The sequence below is a fragment of the Anopheles arabiensis genome, chromosome 2, assembly GCF_016920715.1.
Source record: "Anopheles arabiensis isolate DONGOLA chromosome 2, AaraD3, whole genome shotgun sequence".
Classification (NCBI taxonomy): Eukaryota; Metazoa; Arthropoda; class Insecta; order Diptera; family Culicidae; genus Anopheles; species Anopheles arabiensis.
The window spans coordinates 78256492-78272734 of NC_053517.1; the positions used below are offsets into that span (position 1 = coordinate 78256492).

Here is a 16243-nt window from a genome sequence, read left to right on the forward strand (position 1 = left end):
TAAGCAGTCTGTGATGTGCGCTCTGGGCCCACAGGCAAACAAGATCGCGACTTGTCTCTGCATGGCGTCATCAATTTGTAAGCAGCTTTTGTTTCGTGTGTTTGAGTTATTGCACCGAATCCTTTGCTTTCCAGTACCTTGAGTCTTTGAGACCAAGACTCCCCCGGTAAGGTTCGTTGCGGAGTGGCCATAAATTAGTCAAATAAAGAGATCACACCTTTCGCAACAATAAAACTGCTACTACTCCCCTATCCTTGACGGACAAGGGGGAGGAGAGATCGTGCGCGACAACACACTATAAGAGGGTGTCAACAATCGACGGCACAATCTCTCGGGAACATCCATTATTGCTTCGGCGGAGGTACAAGGTAAAGACACCCGCGGAAGAGAGACCTCTCGTGCCGTGCGCTGCAGCTTATAATTGAGACGATGCTGCTGCCCTCGGACCACCGGGCGTAGGCGTTCCTGCGTTCCCATTGTGAGCTCTCCGGAACACACTACTGCGCGTCTGGATATGTCCATGTCCCTGTGAGAAACCAACTTTCACTGTTTTTGGCACTGGCTTGCACCAAGATTCTGCCGTCGTTGTCGCAGACAGTTTGGGGGACAATTTTCATCACGTTTTATGACCTCTTCAAGAAATGCAGAAACAATGGACATTGGTCGTGGGGCGGCCGTAACTCGCTGGGCGGTCAATGACGGCATCTTTGTGGCGTGTTATCACCCGTGTCGCCTGAGACAATCGAACTTTATTGCCCACATCAGTTTGTCGTGCTGTCAGAAATGGTCCGGTAGGGTAATAATGTTTTCCTTTACGCTGCGACCCCCAGTACACATGCCAGCACACAAATTATTACACCGCAGCGTTAATTTCAACGTTCAGTTTTCATTGAAGTTGACCGGTTTATTGGAGTCCGGTGCCTCATTTCGGATACAAGTGGAATAGTGTGTCCAATTTTGCATACAAAACTACAAATTTGTAGATGGGGAGCTCTGGTACTAATCGGGAGATTCGCCGCCTGCGATCAATACGACGCTCATTGACCTTCAGTGTTCCAAAGAACTGTTTCGTGTCGACGAGAGCAGTCCTTTTGTTCGCAAAAGCATAGTCCCATTTCCTAATGGGTCGCGAAAACGATCAACAATCATCGAGAGAGCCCCAAATGATCGTCAACGCGCTCCAGAATGCGACATCTATGGGCAGTTTCAGGCATCGTAAAAAACTTGATACACTTCCCAACCCCCGGTTCGCCTTAAGCGGTCGTCCCCGGGCGATCTTGCCACTCGCATAACAAAAAAAAACGCTTGTGGGCGTTTCACATCTTGCGCTGCGAGATCAGCATTAGAGGGGACCGATCGTGGAGGCAGTAAATATGCGAAGAAGCGAACGCGTTGCGTTGTGATACGTTTGTTTGCTTTGTTTCTAAATTCGATTTGTCATTCGAATTCATCTGTTCGTGCGCTGACCCCCTTCCGGAAACTGTCAAACGGAGGAACACCTTACGCTTTAAAAGCCAGCTGGTGGGTGTTTTTTTTAAATGTTGTGGCCAGGGGTTTCGAGCAAGTAGCGAACACAGATCACCTCCCGTCTCATGATGGGGATCTGTGCTTTGTTTGGGAAATGTTTGTTTTATGCGCTGCTGTGGTGAAGATCGTGGTATACCACACCCCGTTGTTGCGTAGGGGTGGGATGTGCGCAGAGATCACGTTTTCTGCCTGATGCGCAAGAAAAGCGGAAGCAAATCGCGTGTCATGAGCGTGACGAATGAATCATACGGCAGGGAAAGAAAAGAATTGCCCGCCATTCCATTGGCAGATGCTACTTTACGGCGAGTTGAACCAGTTATAGGGAGAGGTTAACCAGGGAGGAAGGTTTGCCCTTCCAACGTCGAAAAGATTCGCGATACGGGAGACGTACACTGCTCGTCTGAAGGAAACTGATACGACGCCATCGCACGCATCGTCTACGTCAGTTCCATCCATCACACACATGTGCGGGCGGGCTGTCTCTCAGGCAAGCGCAATAACCCTTTGAGGTCTTAGAATGCTGCAATGTGCGGAACGGGTGGAGAAATCTAAGCCACAGACAGTCAGACAGAAGAAAAGGCAGATTGATGCGTTTTTTTGCGGTAGTGAACTCTGTGCCTGCTGCGTCTATGCTGAACCTTCTCCTCTCGCACAAGTGGTGGGACGTATGAGCGCATATTATTTGCATTCACAAATACATCAGATGCACTTTTGTTTGCCTCTTGGGTGTTGGCGAACCTTGACAGGCTTTGACTTTAATGCACGCTTATTTCCTCAACCTAATCAAGCGCTGTTTGTTGTTTGTTTGAGCGTCTTTACTACTGCTTACCAAGACCACCGAGTGGGTTAGAAGCAAACAGTTTGTTTCCTCGTTGGAATGGGTGGAACAATCCTCCCCGAAGAGACACACACACACACACCGCAAATCGATTCTTGTGACAGTTGTTGTTTGCCAAACAGACGCGGGGGGTTTTCAACCATTGATTTCGATTTGATTGGTTTTATTTATAGCTTGGCATTTTTGTCTTCATTTTGTTTGCGACGAACTGAACCGATAAAACAAACCTGAAACATCTACCGTTTAATAGGTTGGAGCAATTATCCGCCCTGACCCGTCATCATATTCGCTCGATTTGTGATGCATTTGAAAAGGAGGGTAAACATCCAAACCGGGCCGGAAATTGATCGTTATTTTGACAACGCTAATTATGGATGTGAAGATCGGTGAAACTACCACCACTGCCGGACCACTTCGCTCGTGTCGTCGCGCTTTGTCGTACATTAATTGGAAAATTTGTGAAGGAACTGACTTTTGTCGATTGTTTTCCTGGTCTGAATGTCACATCAAATGTGTAACTCACTTCACGCTCTTTTTTGACTAATTTTCGATTGAAATATGTGTGAAAAAGAAGGTTCAATGGTGTGGGCAGAGTAGCACTGTGGTATCGTTTTACAGCCCTTTTTAGTAACCCTTTGCCATATTGAAATGGCTTTTAGCTGGAACGGTTTCATGTGTGTGGGCATATAGATCACCTTTGCTGAAAGAATTATACCCGCCGGCATGAGAAACGCTGCTGGCCAAAACGTGCTTTAAGGTCATCGGTACATAAAATAAACAAAACACAAAGATTTTGTTTTGCGCACAACACACTCCCTTTGGGCTTATCCCATGTGCGCCGACTTGAAAAAGGTGATTCCCTTTTCCGAGCGCTGTTGGTTTTGGACAGAGGGCTTGTGTGATCGCACGTGGGGAGAAGGTCCATTCGCTGCCAATGCCAGACAATGGTGATCTTCCATCTCTGGACGACCCAAGACCCTAGAGTGCTTGATAAATTGCTTTCCAAGGAGCCGTGATCGCTACCGCTGATCGTTATTTCATCGAAGACTTTAAGCAGATCGACAATACACGCTACCAGTGACACTGGTTGATTCTTGCAACCTTTTCTATTTGTTTTCTTGTGCGCTTTTTTTCTTTAAGAAAGAAATCGCTTTGATTCTCTTCACACCTCATTTTATGCTAAACGTGTCAGTGTGTTGCCGCTTTGTCGAATCCTTCATTAAATGCCCACTTGGTGGTTGGCATAAAAAGACGGCGATGCCTCCAGGGGTGTGATGTCTAGCTCAGGGGGGGTTTATTATCTCTTGCCTACGTGAGACCACCATCGCGCTTTAATCCGTAGCACACAAACACGTAAGTGGTTAACTTTGAGCCCAGCACCACTGATGTTGTGGGTTTGTGGGACACTTTTTTTTGTGTTTCGTCGTTGCTGTGTGTTATTTAATATTAACTTCCTTCTTCCCACATTGACGCTGCAGACTGTGTCGCACGTAGCCGTTGACGATGGCATCGTTCTGTCTGGTGCGGCTTATCTGTCGCTGTTGCCTCTTTCTTGGCTGAATCAGACTGACTGATAAGCAGTGGAAATCTCCTGTGGGCATGCAAATGTATGTCATTGCTTGCGATTTGGAGTTTCAAGTCCAGCGAGTACGTTTTTCGATTCCCAAGGGGAAACACTCTTTCACACACGCTTCTATTCGTACTTTGTTTTTGCTGCGCCTGTGTGTGTCATAAATTCCAGCAGTAGCAGGACCTACCGTAAGGGAAAACAAAGTGTTTCCCTGTCGCCACCGCGTGAGGGAAATTGTTTCTGCATTACGCGGGCGCGAGCGCTTGACACGCGAGGCCACTTTGTGCTTGCAGCGGCGATAGAATGTTTGCATGTCGGAATCAATTTCGGCTAGTGATTTCCTATTTTATGGGAATTTTTCTTTCTCTGGAGTTGTTTTGCTGAAACGGAGCATATGGGGAGTAACGTTTTCTTCTTCTTTCCATTCAACGATTGAAACGAAGCCAAAGCTCATTATTTCATACTCTCCCCACGAACAAATATTATGATGGATGGGATTCGCAGTCACCACAAAAACGAGCGCAAAACGACACAAGCACTGACCCATTCCAAAAAGCCAACCACCACTACTGAAAGGAAATAAATTTGTAAAAATTGTGACTCAATGCCACAGCAACGGTCTGAAGAAAGACTGATTAAATCCCATCCCGTCCCTCCCCGCACACGCTAGAACACAGTTTGGAGTGAAGAAAGAAAGGGTAGAACCTTGCCCTCCCTCTCTACAACAAACCTACCGACCCTCCGGAGAGTTGTGAATACCTCAACTCAACACTGGCACCAAGATGACGACAACCGTGCGCCGTCTACGAGACTTTGACTTTGGCACACTCTCCGTCCGAAAGAAGACAAAAGCCGCAAAAGCCGCATGGAAGGAAGGCAGGCAGGCTCGCCCTGACTCACCCACCATCGTCTCATTGGAGTCGCCTCCCACAGTTGTTGTCACCCCGCCTGGCGTTCCCTTTTCCGATCTCGCGGGGCCCGATCGAGGGGTGGACTACTCACGCAATAAGTACTACTACCGCCGGTTCGTGGCTTGCGCTCAGTTATGAATGAACGGTTGACCAGTGCACATCGGAGCACTCGAGAGCGAGTCGATCGGAACCCACGATTTTTGTAGTTGCTGTTACGTGTGCGTGTGTGCGTGAGGTGTCTTTGTGTGTGTGGTGAAGTTACAGCAAAAAGTGTCGTGTTTTGGAAACACAAGCAAATACGCACCCAAGTGACTAAATCGAGCTATTTAGTGCTTTTATTTTGGGCAAAAGTTTGAAAACAAAAGTGTGTTTGTGTTGGCAACCAAAGTGTTCCAGAGCAATCGCAAATCAAAAATAAAATGGCCATGGATATCCTGTCGTCCGACTTTGACTCCCGGCTGCGGCTGAAGACGAAAACGATCGGCGGCGAGCGGATCAAGCGGGCGAAGGACAACAACGAGGACATTGCGATCCTGAGCATGTTTCTCCCGGGTGCGACGGCCGCCAAGGAGCAGGAAAAGTTCCGCTGTCACCTCGGCATGGACTGCCGGGTCGGCGACTGTCGCGATACGACCCCAGGTACATCTCTTCTCTCCCTTCCTTCGTGGGGCGTCGTCGTTGTCGTTAAAACGAAACTAACATGTTAGTGTGTACGCGCGCGCGCGATGCTTGAGTTGGCGATTATCACTCCCGCGGTTGCGGGCAGCCTGTGGCTGTGTACGTTCCGCTTCCGTTCCCATCCACTTCCATGTACGGTCAAAAGAGGTAAACAGGCTCATCTCGGCTCGGCTTGGGGACGATAAAAGTGAGCTATTCAGCCGGTGTATGTGTGTGTGCCCATTTAGGTACAATTAGCGGGGCGAGTGCGATAATTGCCGCCAAAGCGATTGTGCCAAAGCCTGCACCATACTCCACGCCTTGACGACGACGCAGTCGGTCTTGTGCGAGGTGCGAAAAAGCTGCTTAACGTGCATACATTGCAATGCAGAGGGGCATACACGCCAAAGCAAACGCTTAGAGAGCACGCTAGAGAACTAGTGTGTGTTGTGTATGGTTGGGACCATCCAAGGGCTTGCCGTTTGATCGATAGACAGGGTTAATGTCGCCATTAAAGCGTGCAATCGAGACACACAGCGTTGTGGGGATAAGGGAGACGAGGGCTCCCTTTGGGACGAGTGAGAGAGGAAGAGCAGTCCGAATCTAGAAGAGAGGTCCTTTTTGTGGACAAGAGTGGATTCCTCCGCGATGTTGTTTCCTCTTCACACTGAAGTGTGGTTTCTTTATTGCCCCAAGTTGACACAACACTGCAGTATATGGTGGTGTGTGATTGAACTTTTCTCGAACTTGGTTCATTGCCTGCAGGAAGAAAAAGCAAAGATCGATTACATTTAACTTTAATGTACACGTTACTGTGATATAAAAAAGAGCAAATACGTTATAGATTTAAAGGCAAAGTGTACCATTTATTGGACCTTTTTTGATGCTTTATTTGTGTTAAAACTATTTAATTTGTGCAAATTAAGGCGGCAATAATGCTGTTTTATTAGTTATTTAAAATCCTTGTGTTGATCTAGCTGTGGCTGGAAGCATAATTTGATATATAAGCTTAAAGTCGTTAGAAGGTTCGAACTAGTGATCTACGGTATGAAGTATCGATCGCTTAGCATTGCACCAAGAAGTATCTCGTGGAGATACAAGTAATAGATCAATATAAGTTCCTTTCTCTGGAAGCCGTATGATCTTATAGATTTACGTTTTAATCTTATTTATTTATTTTTTATGATTAAACAGTGATGGCAAACCGTATTGCTTTTTTATGTTTATGTTAGTGTCGTCGCTATATGTTTTTTTTTTAAATTTATTTAAAGATAAATAAATAACTCAAAAAATCACCCTGCAAACGACCAATACTTTGCTGAAATTCCTCAAGATTTCTATTCAAAGAAAGCCCCTCAGACATTTCTGATTCGCCTTTTTCTTTTAAAATCGGGGTTTGGACCACTTTTCGTGATCTCATCACTCCACCGATCGTCAGACGCGCGTCGGCTGCGCTACATTGCGATCTCGAGTGCACTTCTTCTGCACTTCATCACAGGGTCAAGTACCAGGCTCTTTGCGCTTACCTCACTGCCACTTTCCTGGTCTGCCACAGGCCTGGTAAGAAAAATAAATCATACATTTTTTTTACAAATCTCCTCTACCTTTACCATGCTTCTTGAGGTGGCAGACGCTTCGCTAAATTTATGCAAAATTCCAAACGGCACGCCACTACTCTTGGTGACGGTCTGCGTGCGTGTTTTTGCAGCCCGGGGGTTGTTCTGTTTGCTTTCCAGCTCGGTACAAAATGAAACACGCCTTACCCCTTCCCGCATCGCGTAATCGTCATCCCTCGAAAGCGACGAAGCGGAGAATTCGATTTTGGGGGATGGTGGATTGTTTTTTTCTTGTTTCACCTGTTGGGATTTATTATTTTTCTGTGAAGCATTTCGATTTGTCCAATAGTTTCCTGCTGCTTGCTGTGTAGGTGCGCGGAGCGATTCCGCGCGATAAACGTGTATGGCGATCGCAAAAATTGTTACCTAGTCAGAAGTCAATTCGGCGGGGCCACCGTACGCGTGTGGGAGCCATTCCGGGGTCATCGTGCGTCGGGGCTTCGTATTGTGGCAGTAGGTTTGAGATGGAGATTTATAGCTAACAGTGGTGCAGAGGCAACACAGGACTGCAATAAAACGTTCGCCCAGAGATCGAAATGCAAATAGAGCGGAGAGTGGAGGCTTTCTGTAGCTTTATTTGTGTGCTGGGGCAGTTTTTTGCTGGCAAATTGACATTGCGGTCGCGGGAGATTACGAATGTCAATCAGGAGTATCACCGGCTGAAGGACAAGCAGTAGATGGGGTGGAGCAAATAAAATTCGATATTTATACTGTTCTCGGGGATGTTTGAAGCTGGTTCCATTTCAATTGACTCAATTTAAAATTGATGATCTTGCATTGATTGGAGTGTATAAATTGAAATTAATATTCCAAAAGGAATAATTAAGTCAAGTGCTACTATCTATAACGGAACCAATTACATTGTAAATGTAATTAAATAAAGTTTCATCGCCTTCCAACAGTCTCTTGCCAACATTCCGGGCACGTCATGAGATGAGGAACTAATAAAATCAGTGAACATATGTGTGTTCATGCAGATCAGCTTCTGAAGTAGCGTTGGTGTTGGTCTCATGTTTCTTAAAGTCATTTAGATGGAGATTTGACTTTCCCGTTCCACTACACATTTGAGCCGAGACATATTTTAGCCGTTAATGTGCCTGTGTGTCCGGAGCACATCGATTGTGTTAATGAGCCAATTTAATGGCACGCGTGATGAAATGAAACCTAATATTTATTAACCTCCGTTTCGGTTGAAAATTTATTACAATTTTGAGATCTCATTTCGATTGTATCGATGTGTATCGATTAGCCAGCTAACGCGATCGAAACAGCGATCGAAACAACACATAATCGTTCCATTGTAAGCTGGAATAGCTCTCATTAGAATGGAATGCGCCACACAACGCCAGGGCATCTCCCACATCTCTCAGCGACGGCCGGATGCTAATGGATGCACATTTATCACAAACCCGACTCGAATAGAGTCGGATGCTAATTCCGGTGTGTGCGCCCACACACGCCCAACAACCAACAGGGAAGCGAACACAAGGAAGGTATGGGCGTGTAGCTGCTATATCAATTAGTTTTTTCAATACCTTCCTTCACCTTCGGAGATTTTTTTGTTATAACAAATCATTTACCACGAAACAATCGTTCAGAGAGAGAGTTTTGTTTATCGCTTGCGCCATTCTCTGCTAAGGTGTCGTTTAAATATTTACACACAAAAGGCAACATAATGCTTTGCCCGAGTGGATCTGCGAAAGAAGACTAATGGAGATCGGTGTTGTGTGTGTCTCTGTTCTCCAGACGCTTGCGATCCTCCCAGTCTCTATCTCTCTATTTCACCAATTCAATATATTGAGCATTGTTTGGCCTCGTTTGGCCTTTAAATATTCCTCCTACGCACGGTTTTGGGACCTCTCACAGACAAGCCCCCCCCCCCCCCCCAGCACACGTCGACCTCCTTGTGCGCTCTACCGACAACAACATTATAATTTATTACCATCCTTTTGCGCACCTAGACGGTTCACAGCTGGCACTTCCTGCTGTTGAACTAAAAAATAAAAAAAATAATGTGCGGATACGAAAAATTAACGACTTGCGTTTAACAACTTGATTCAACTTGGCTCACATACGCGCACATACTTGCGCCTGCGAGCGAAACATCTTGTTAAACATCCTCACGGTAGAGATAAAAACGCCGCCAGCATCACCCCGCTCTCGGTCGGTGTTTTTGGAGGGTGTACGCGTTGATTGATGGGAGCACGCGTATAAATCAACGCTTAAACAGGCGACAAACTCGCACACACCATGTTGGGGTAGGGGATGGCGTTGTGAAGGAAACAAGCTGGCCCCTCCGGGCGACTCGATCGATTGAATATGCAATAAGAGCCTAATTAATCTTCCCGCGGAGATCAATAATAAGCCGAACGGGGGGAGGAGCAGGAAAACAAATCAGCAGCAACAACCTTGCGGAATGCGTTGCTGGAGCTTTGGCGAACTTTGCACAAGGGTACAGAGGGGCACAGAGAAGACTTGTGACTTACAAAATAGCTTTTACAGCAAAAATAGTATTTAAAGTGAAATTAACAAAACAATTAGGGTATGTTTAATTAAAGGCGAATATAACAGCAGAGTGATCACTTCATCAGCAAAGGCAACTGATGAGGCCGTCAATCTGACTGGAGAGGGCAGGTTATTTATTGACACACAATTATGACGACGGAACCAATTCTCCCCAGGGAAAGGATCGATTTATTTTGCGCCAGCTTCCCGCGCCATTCATTCATTTAACATCGATTGGCCTTCGTTACCTCGATCGTGTGGAGCGTGTGTAACAACGAACGCATATTACCGGTTTTCCCCGGAGTGGAGTTAGTAAGCACCAGCTTTCGCCCCCACGCACACACACACACATTGCTCCGCCACTGGATTTTACTTTCGACCGTAAAAGGCACGGTGGTTGTCGTTTTCCCGCTGTGCCGCGCGATCGCACCGCCGCGACACAAATGGACATGAGCAGCGCCCCCGTACGCGTTCAATTGTCAGGCTGGGGGGGGGCAAGGGAACCATGGGAAAGGACGGGATAACAACCCTCGCTCAGGCAAAAGCGGCCCTAAACCGCCCACGATCAGCCACTTGCCTGCCAGGAGGCAAAAATCGTATGCGTGTGTGTCAGTTCAATCGAAAGCCAAAAACGATCGCGAAGAACCGCTCTGAGCAAACAACGAATCGATCACACTGTTTGCAGCCTTGTCTGTGCGTCTGTGCATCCCATCCCCCCAGCGCACGGCGCAAATTTCGGAGGAGAAGATCCTCTCGCCTGCATACACATCCCGCCATCACGATCGCATGATGGGCAAAACGGAAGCGCGCACCAGCGGCGCTAGCCCGGCAACTTTACGCTCCTTTAAAGGAATGGAACGTGTGTGTAGGTGGGGGATGGTGAGGGGAAACGCGAAGATGAATCATAATAAAGCGTCGCACCCTCCGGGCCAGGGCCAGCTGTGTGGCCAGGCGAAGTTCCCTTTTTTGGGGGCAGCATTTTATTTTTGCTTCCCATTGTGCGGAGGAATTCCGAGCGACCTTTTGACACTGTTTACGCCCCAATGTGGGGTGGTGTAATTCGAAGCACGCTACCTACCCCACTGGTAGGGTGTTTGTTTACTTCCCACAAAACTACACACAGATAGACAGCTATAAACAGCGTCCCTTCCCTCTATAAGAGATTAATGGAGGCGCCCAGAACGATAAGCCGTGTGGACTGCGCAACACTATTGACACTACTCAGAGCAGCGCGCATCGCACTGGATGGTCCCCAAGGATGGCGCGTGATAACGGCTTGGCGTAATGCGATGGACCCGTGTACAACACGTGCCGCCGCCGTTGCCTTGTTGAAACCATCGAACATCAGCGATCAAAGCGCGCGCACATGTGCGGGTGTTTGCTTTGGATTGATTTGGCTGAAGTATTTATTTGCGCATGGTGGTGTCGGATGAAGCACCACTGACTTTGTTTGACGCACGTGGCAGAGAGGTGTGGCGAACGAGGATCAACACACGTAAAAGCGGAGAGAATGTTTGGGGAGGAGTGGCGATTCTAAGCTAAGAAGGGAGAGTGTACCTCGACAAGATGATTAAAATGTGTTATTTATTTTCTGACTGAATATTATTAATCATGGATTTATTTACTGTGGATTGATGGGTGAGTCTTCTGGAACGTTATTGGAAATGGATTCTTAAGCTAACTACAATTGTAGAGCTATTGAAAGTTCTTTTATTGTAAATTGAATTACCATCAAAAAGCTGGAATGGCCCGACCAGGATACGATTTTTGAATCATTTTTGGTAAATTTATAAAAAATAGAAGTAGAAAAAGAACATAGACGAGAACCTTTTCTCAATATCAGTAATTTGCTAACGTTTGCATTGTACATGATGCTAAACTACCAGCGATAATGAAATTTCTCAACTGTTCCTTATTTCGTGCGTACACACATTAAGAATCCTACAAAAATGGTATGATGTCATCTTCGCCGGACTTACGGTGGCAAACACCATGATGTGATCAGTTGTGACTCTGTTTTGTGACACCAAAATATTGGAGTAGTATATAAGACTAGAAAATAGCGATTACTATTTTCTAGCGAGTTCAGATCTGACAGAACTTAACAAATGCTTCCTAAAAACAATTCTACATCTGCAATTCTACATCTGCTGCCTTTAAGCTGGCACACAAAGAGAGATGTCGAAGGATGTTGCAGCTCTTTGGCTGTGCATCTGGGGCAAACAGTGAGCTCTGCTTGGCTCTATACGCTGTGAACTTAATACTATTAACGAACTCCACAAAAATTTACGAAATGTGATGGCTAAGGTTGGCAAAAATCCGGAGTTGGTTCTGATCCGACCCTGATAATTTCAGAACCGACTCCGGAAGGTAGATCCGCCCAGCATTATCCGGAGTCGTTCAGAATCGTCCGGAGTCATCCGTCAGTCTTTTGGAGTCGTATTGAGCCGTCTTGAGTCGTTTGGAGTCGTCTGAAGTCGTCAGGAGCCGTCTGGAGTCGTCCGGAGTCGTCCGGAGTCGTCCGAAGTCGTTCGGAGTCGTCCGGAGTCGTCCGGAGTCGTCCGGAGTCGTTCGGAGTCGTCCGGAGTTGCTCGGGATCCTTCCGAGTCGTCCTGAGTCCTCCCGAGTCGTCCCGAGTTGGAGTCTTGAGTCGTCTGGAGTCGTCTGAAGTTGTCTGGAGTCATCCGAAGTCGTTCGGAGTCGTTCGGAGTCGTTCGGAGTCGTTCGGAGTCGTTCGGAGTCGTTCGGAGTCGTTCGGAGTCGCTCGAAGTCGTTTGGAGTCGTCCAGAGTCTATCGGAGTCGACCGGAATCGGAGTCCAAACGACTCCGGATGACTCCGGACGACTCCGGATGACTCCGGATGACTCCGGACGACTCCGGATGACTCCGGATGACTCCGGATGACTCCGGATGACTCAGACTCCTGGCGGAACTATTATTTCGGATTTTGGATTGGTTCGACAGTTGGATTGGTTCGGAGTCGTGGGTGCGCTCCAAAGAGCACATCTAAACTAGACAGGACAATGCATAAAAGGTTACTGAAACAGGTCCCTTTTTTCAACGTAAAAATGAATTCGTAAAAAATACATTTAACTCAGGTAGTTTTTGCAGTATAAATACACATTTTTATTTGATTTTTTAAACATAAGAAATTGTGTTTTTACACCGTGCTGTGTTCTTAAAAAGATGAAGAAAGTAATTGTAATTGTTCATAAAAACGAGATCATTCGAAATGTCTGATCGAACCGTTAAACGTATTTTTTTATTTGCTTTAATTTGTTTATAAATCATATTGTTCAAATATTAACCCATTTTTCCTTCTTTTTTGCTCCTATCTATTTTCCCCAGGCACGAAGAAGATGGAGTACAAAACGAGACAGTGGCACGAGAAGTGCTTCTGCTGCTGCGTGTGCAAGACCGCCATCGGCACCAAGTCGTTCATCCCGCGCGAGCAGGAGATCTACTGTGCCGGCTGCTACGAGGAAAAGTACGCCACCCGGTGCATTAAGTGCAAGAAGGTAAGTTAGCTAGCGAGCTAGGTCAGAAGGCGACATACGACGAGTTCGCTACTAAACTTATAATGCCGGATTGTTTCCCCCTTTTTCCCCATTCGCATCAGATCATCACAAGCGGCGGTGTGACGTACAAGAACGAACCGTGGCACCGCGAGTGCTTCACGTGCACGCACTGCCAGGTGTCGCTGGCCGGCCAGCGCTTCACGAGCCGCGACGAGAAGCCGTACTGTGCGGAATGTTTCGGCGAGCTGTTCGCGAAGAGATGCACCTCCTGTACCAAGCCCATCACCGGTGCGTAACGATTGCGTTTTGCGCCCGCTCTTTTGTTTTGTCGGCAAACGGCTAACGTTCCTCTCTCTCTCTCTCTGTTTCTCTCGCAGGCATTGGCGGTACGCGCTTCATCTCGTTCGAGGATCGCCACTGGCACAACGATTGCTTCATCTGCGCCATGTGCAAAACGTCACTGGTCGGGCGCGGTTTCATCACCGACGAGCAGGACGTCATCTGTCCGGAGTGCGCCAAGCAGAAGCTGATGTAAACACAGTCGGACAGTGAGCCGCCATAAAAAGCAAAATTCAACTCCCAATGTCATGACCATCATCATCATCATCACACTCTAAAGGAAAGGAAAAGATGGAGAAGGTTCCCAGGAGGATCACGTTACATGCGCACACGCGAAGGGAAAATAATAGTCCTCTAGCGCGTGTTCCAACGACCGTCGTCATCTCCGTTACCCCATTCTTCAACAATGATCATCATCATCATCACTATTTATCATCAACTCCTGCCCCACACGTCAACGTCATTCGCGTCGATCGTTTAAATTATTTATCACAACGGCCACCCCCCCGTCACCATCCTTTCATGCGCTCTGCGCACTTTTTAGGCGTACCGTTTTGTTCGTTTTTATTTTATTTTGTGTCTCTTGAATTGTATGACGTTCCGTTCCGTTCCCGTTTTCGTCCCCATGTTTCTAGTTGCGCCGTACGCAGGCGATATAAGTATTGAAATGTTATTTAATAGAGTCACCATGATACACGATTGCGCTTTATATATAGAGAGAAAGAGTTCTTTTCGGATTTTTATTCTACCATTCTTTTGGCCTTTGTCCTTTGTGTTTTGCTGCTGCGTTTGAATCACTCTATACTTGTTAACAGCACCTTTAGCGCTGCTTGCCGAGCGTAGTAAGATAGACAGCGATGATGAATGTAGTTAGCGAAACTGGAAGAATGATTAAATTATGAAAGAAAGAAAGAGTTTTGTGTCTGTGCGTGTGTGTGTGTGTGTGTGTGTTTGTGTGGAGGAGTGGATTTTGTAATGAGTCTCGAGCTATGGGATGGAAGGACGAGAACGAACGATCATACGCACACACACGCGCGAGCATTGTTGTTAGTAGCGTAGCGAACGGCCTATATTCACTGAAGATGCCTTTTTAACTATTCAAATAATAATAATCCTTATGTAAGAAAAAAAATCCCGATGCGTTCGCACACGATAATGCAAGAAAGAGGAAAGTCCGCCAGAGAAGTCCGATCGTGTTTGTATTGCGTGTGTTGGAACACAAATAGTGCTATGTTTTTTGTGTTTTTTATTACATTTCATTTGCGTTCGTTACAGGAGAGGCAGTGTTGTGCAATGCAAGCAAATTAATGATTTTAGAACATGTTAAGGTAGAAGAAGAAAAAGAACAAGAAGAAGCAGGAGCACGATCACGATCCTTTCGCCCTCTAAAAGAGCATATCGCGTTTAGTCATTGTTATCGCAGCGATCGCAGGGGAGATGAAGTTGCAATTCACACATACAAACCTTCAGCCTTTACCCCCCTAACCTCCCCTCTTCCCCTCTTACTCCACTTCAACTCAAATGTTACCGCTTGTAAGGGCGTCAAAGGCGTTACTTGTGTGTATTATTTATTGTATTGAGATTGCCTGTTGTGTGTTGGTCCGAAAGTCTGAAGAAAAATATCAACGAACAATTAAAAAAACATAGAACGCACAGAGAGAGAGAGAGAGGGAGAGAGAAGAAAGAAAGACCGTGTGTGTCCTTTCCCGCATTATATAACGAGAGGTAGGATTTGTAAATTTGATAGAAAAGATGAAACTGTGAAGGATATAGCAAACAAAACAAAAAAACACTGGGACACAAATCATCTCACACACCGCAGGCAGAACGTCGGAACGGGCGATTGCAATTAAAACTAACTTTATACACACAGACACACACTACTACGGGTGATGTTCCCGCGCTTTCTGTCAGATCAGATCTTAGCTGTGCGCCCAACTACACCACCACGTGCCGACGTTGCATCCTTTTTTTTTTTAATTATTTATTTTCGTTAACCAACCAATGTGAAAGGAGGAAGCGCGTGGGAAAGAAAGAGAGCGAAAGTGCAGCCATCCTTTTCCCAACGCGGTGCAGGCCAGCTACATCGAAAGAAGATCGAAATCAAAACACTAAAGTTAAAGCTAATAAAAAAACCTTTAAACAAAATATATAAACGACTACTGAAACAACAACAACTACAAAAAAACGAATAAAACAATTTGCAAAAAAACAGCGTCCGTTTTCTTCTGCTCCTCTTTCCTGTACACGCCTTTAAAAAGAAACTGTTAAATGCATTCTCTTGGGACATTATTTCGTTTCCAACAAACTTTACTCCTCCTAGGGCAACGAACCAACGCAGAAGTTGTACGTCGTGGTCCGTGGTTTGTGTTGTTAACCATTACTAAAATACGCATTTAATACCTAAGTAAGTGATAAGGCTTTAACAAACAATATAATGAGATATGAAACTATTTATATACATATATACAAATGGATGAATGTATACAAGCTTACCAAACGCCCCACACACCTGTACACACATAAGAATGCTAAAAAATATGAAAAAGTTAATTATGTTCTATTTTCTTTTGAGTTGATTGACTATTTATTAATGAAAATGCTTTTAACTTGTAAAACGATAACTATTTTTATTTTTGAAAAAAAATAATGAAGAAAAATTTTAAGCAACAAAAAGCTCTCCTCATAAACCAAGTCTCTCCATCTATTGTTTTTCAATTAAATCAAACCAGTGCAAACAAGGAACAGAAGCTAATCGAGA

General features: G+C 45.9%; 1 protein-coding gene across 8 annotated transcripts in view; it reads left to right on the top strand.

The window, feature by feature from the left end:
* Window positions 1-15632, top strand: part of LOC120906307 (four and a half LIM domains protein 2) — a 117323-nt gene extending 101691 nt beyond the window's left edge. For 7 of the 8 annotated variants that reach the window (XM_040317903.1, XM_040317880.1, XM_040317897.1 and 4 more), the window contains 3 exons: window positions 12974-13143; window positions 13245-13431; window positions 13521-15632. In XM_040317903.1, coding sequence (XP_040173837.1) covers window positions 12974-13143; window positions 13245-13431; window positions 13521-13678 — 515 coding nt within the window. In that variant the 3' untranslated portion in view covers window positions 13679-15632. Of the gene's footprint in view, window positions 1-4964; window positions 5486-12973; window positions 13144-13244; window positions 13432-13520 lie in introns of those variants that run through there. The other variant, XM_040317936.1, reaches the window with a different exon arrangement.
* The last annotated feature ends 611 nt before the right edge of the window (window positions 15633-16243 follow it).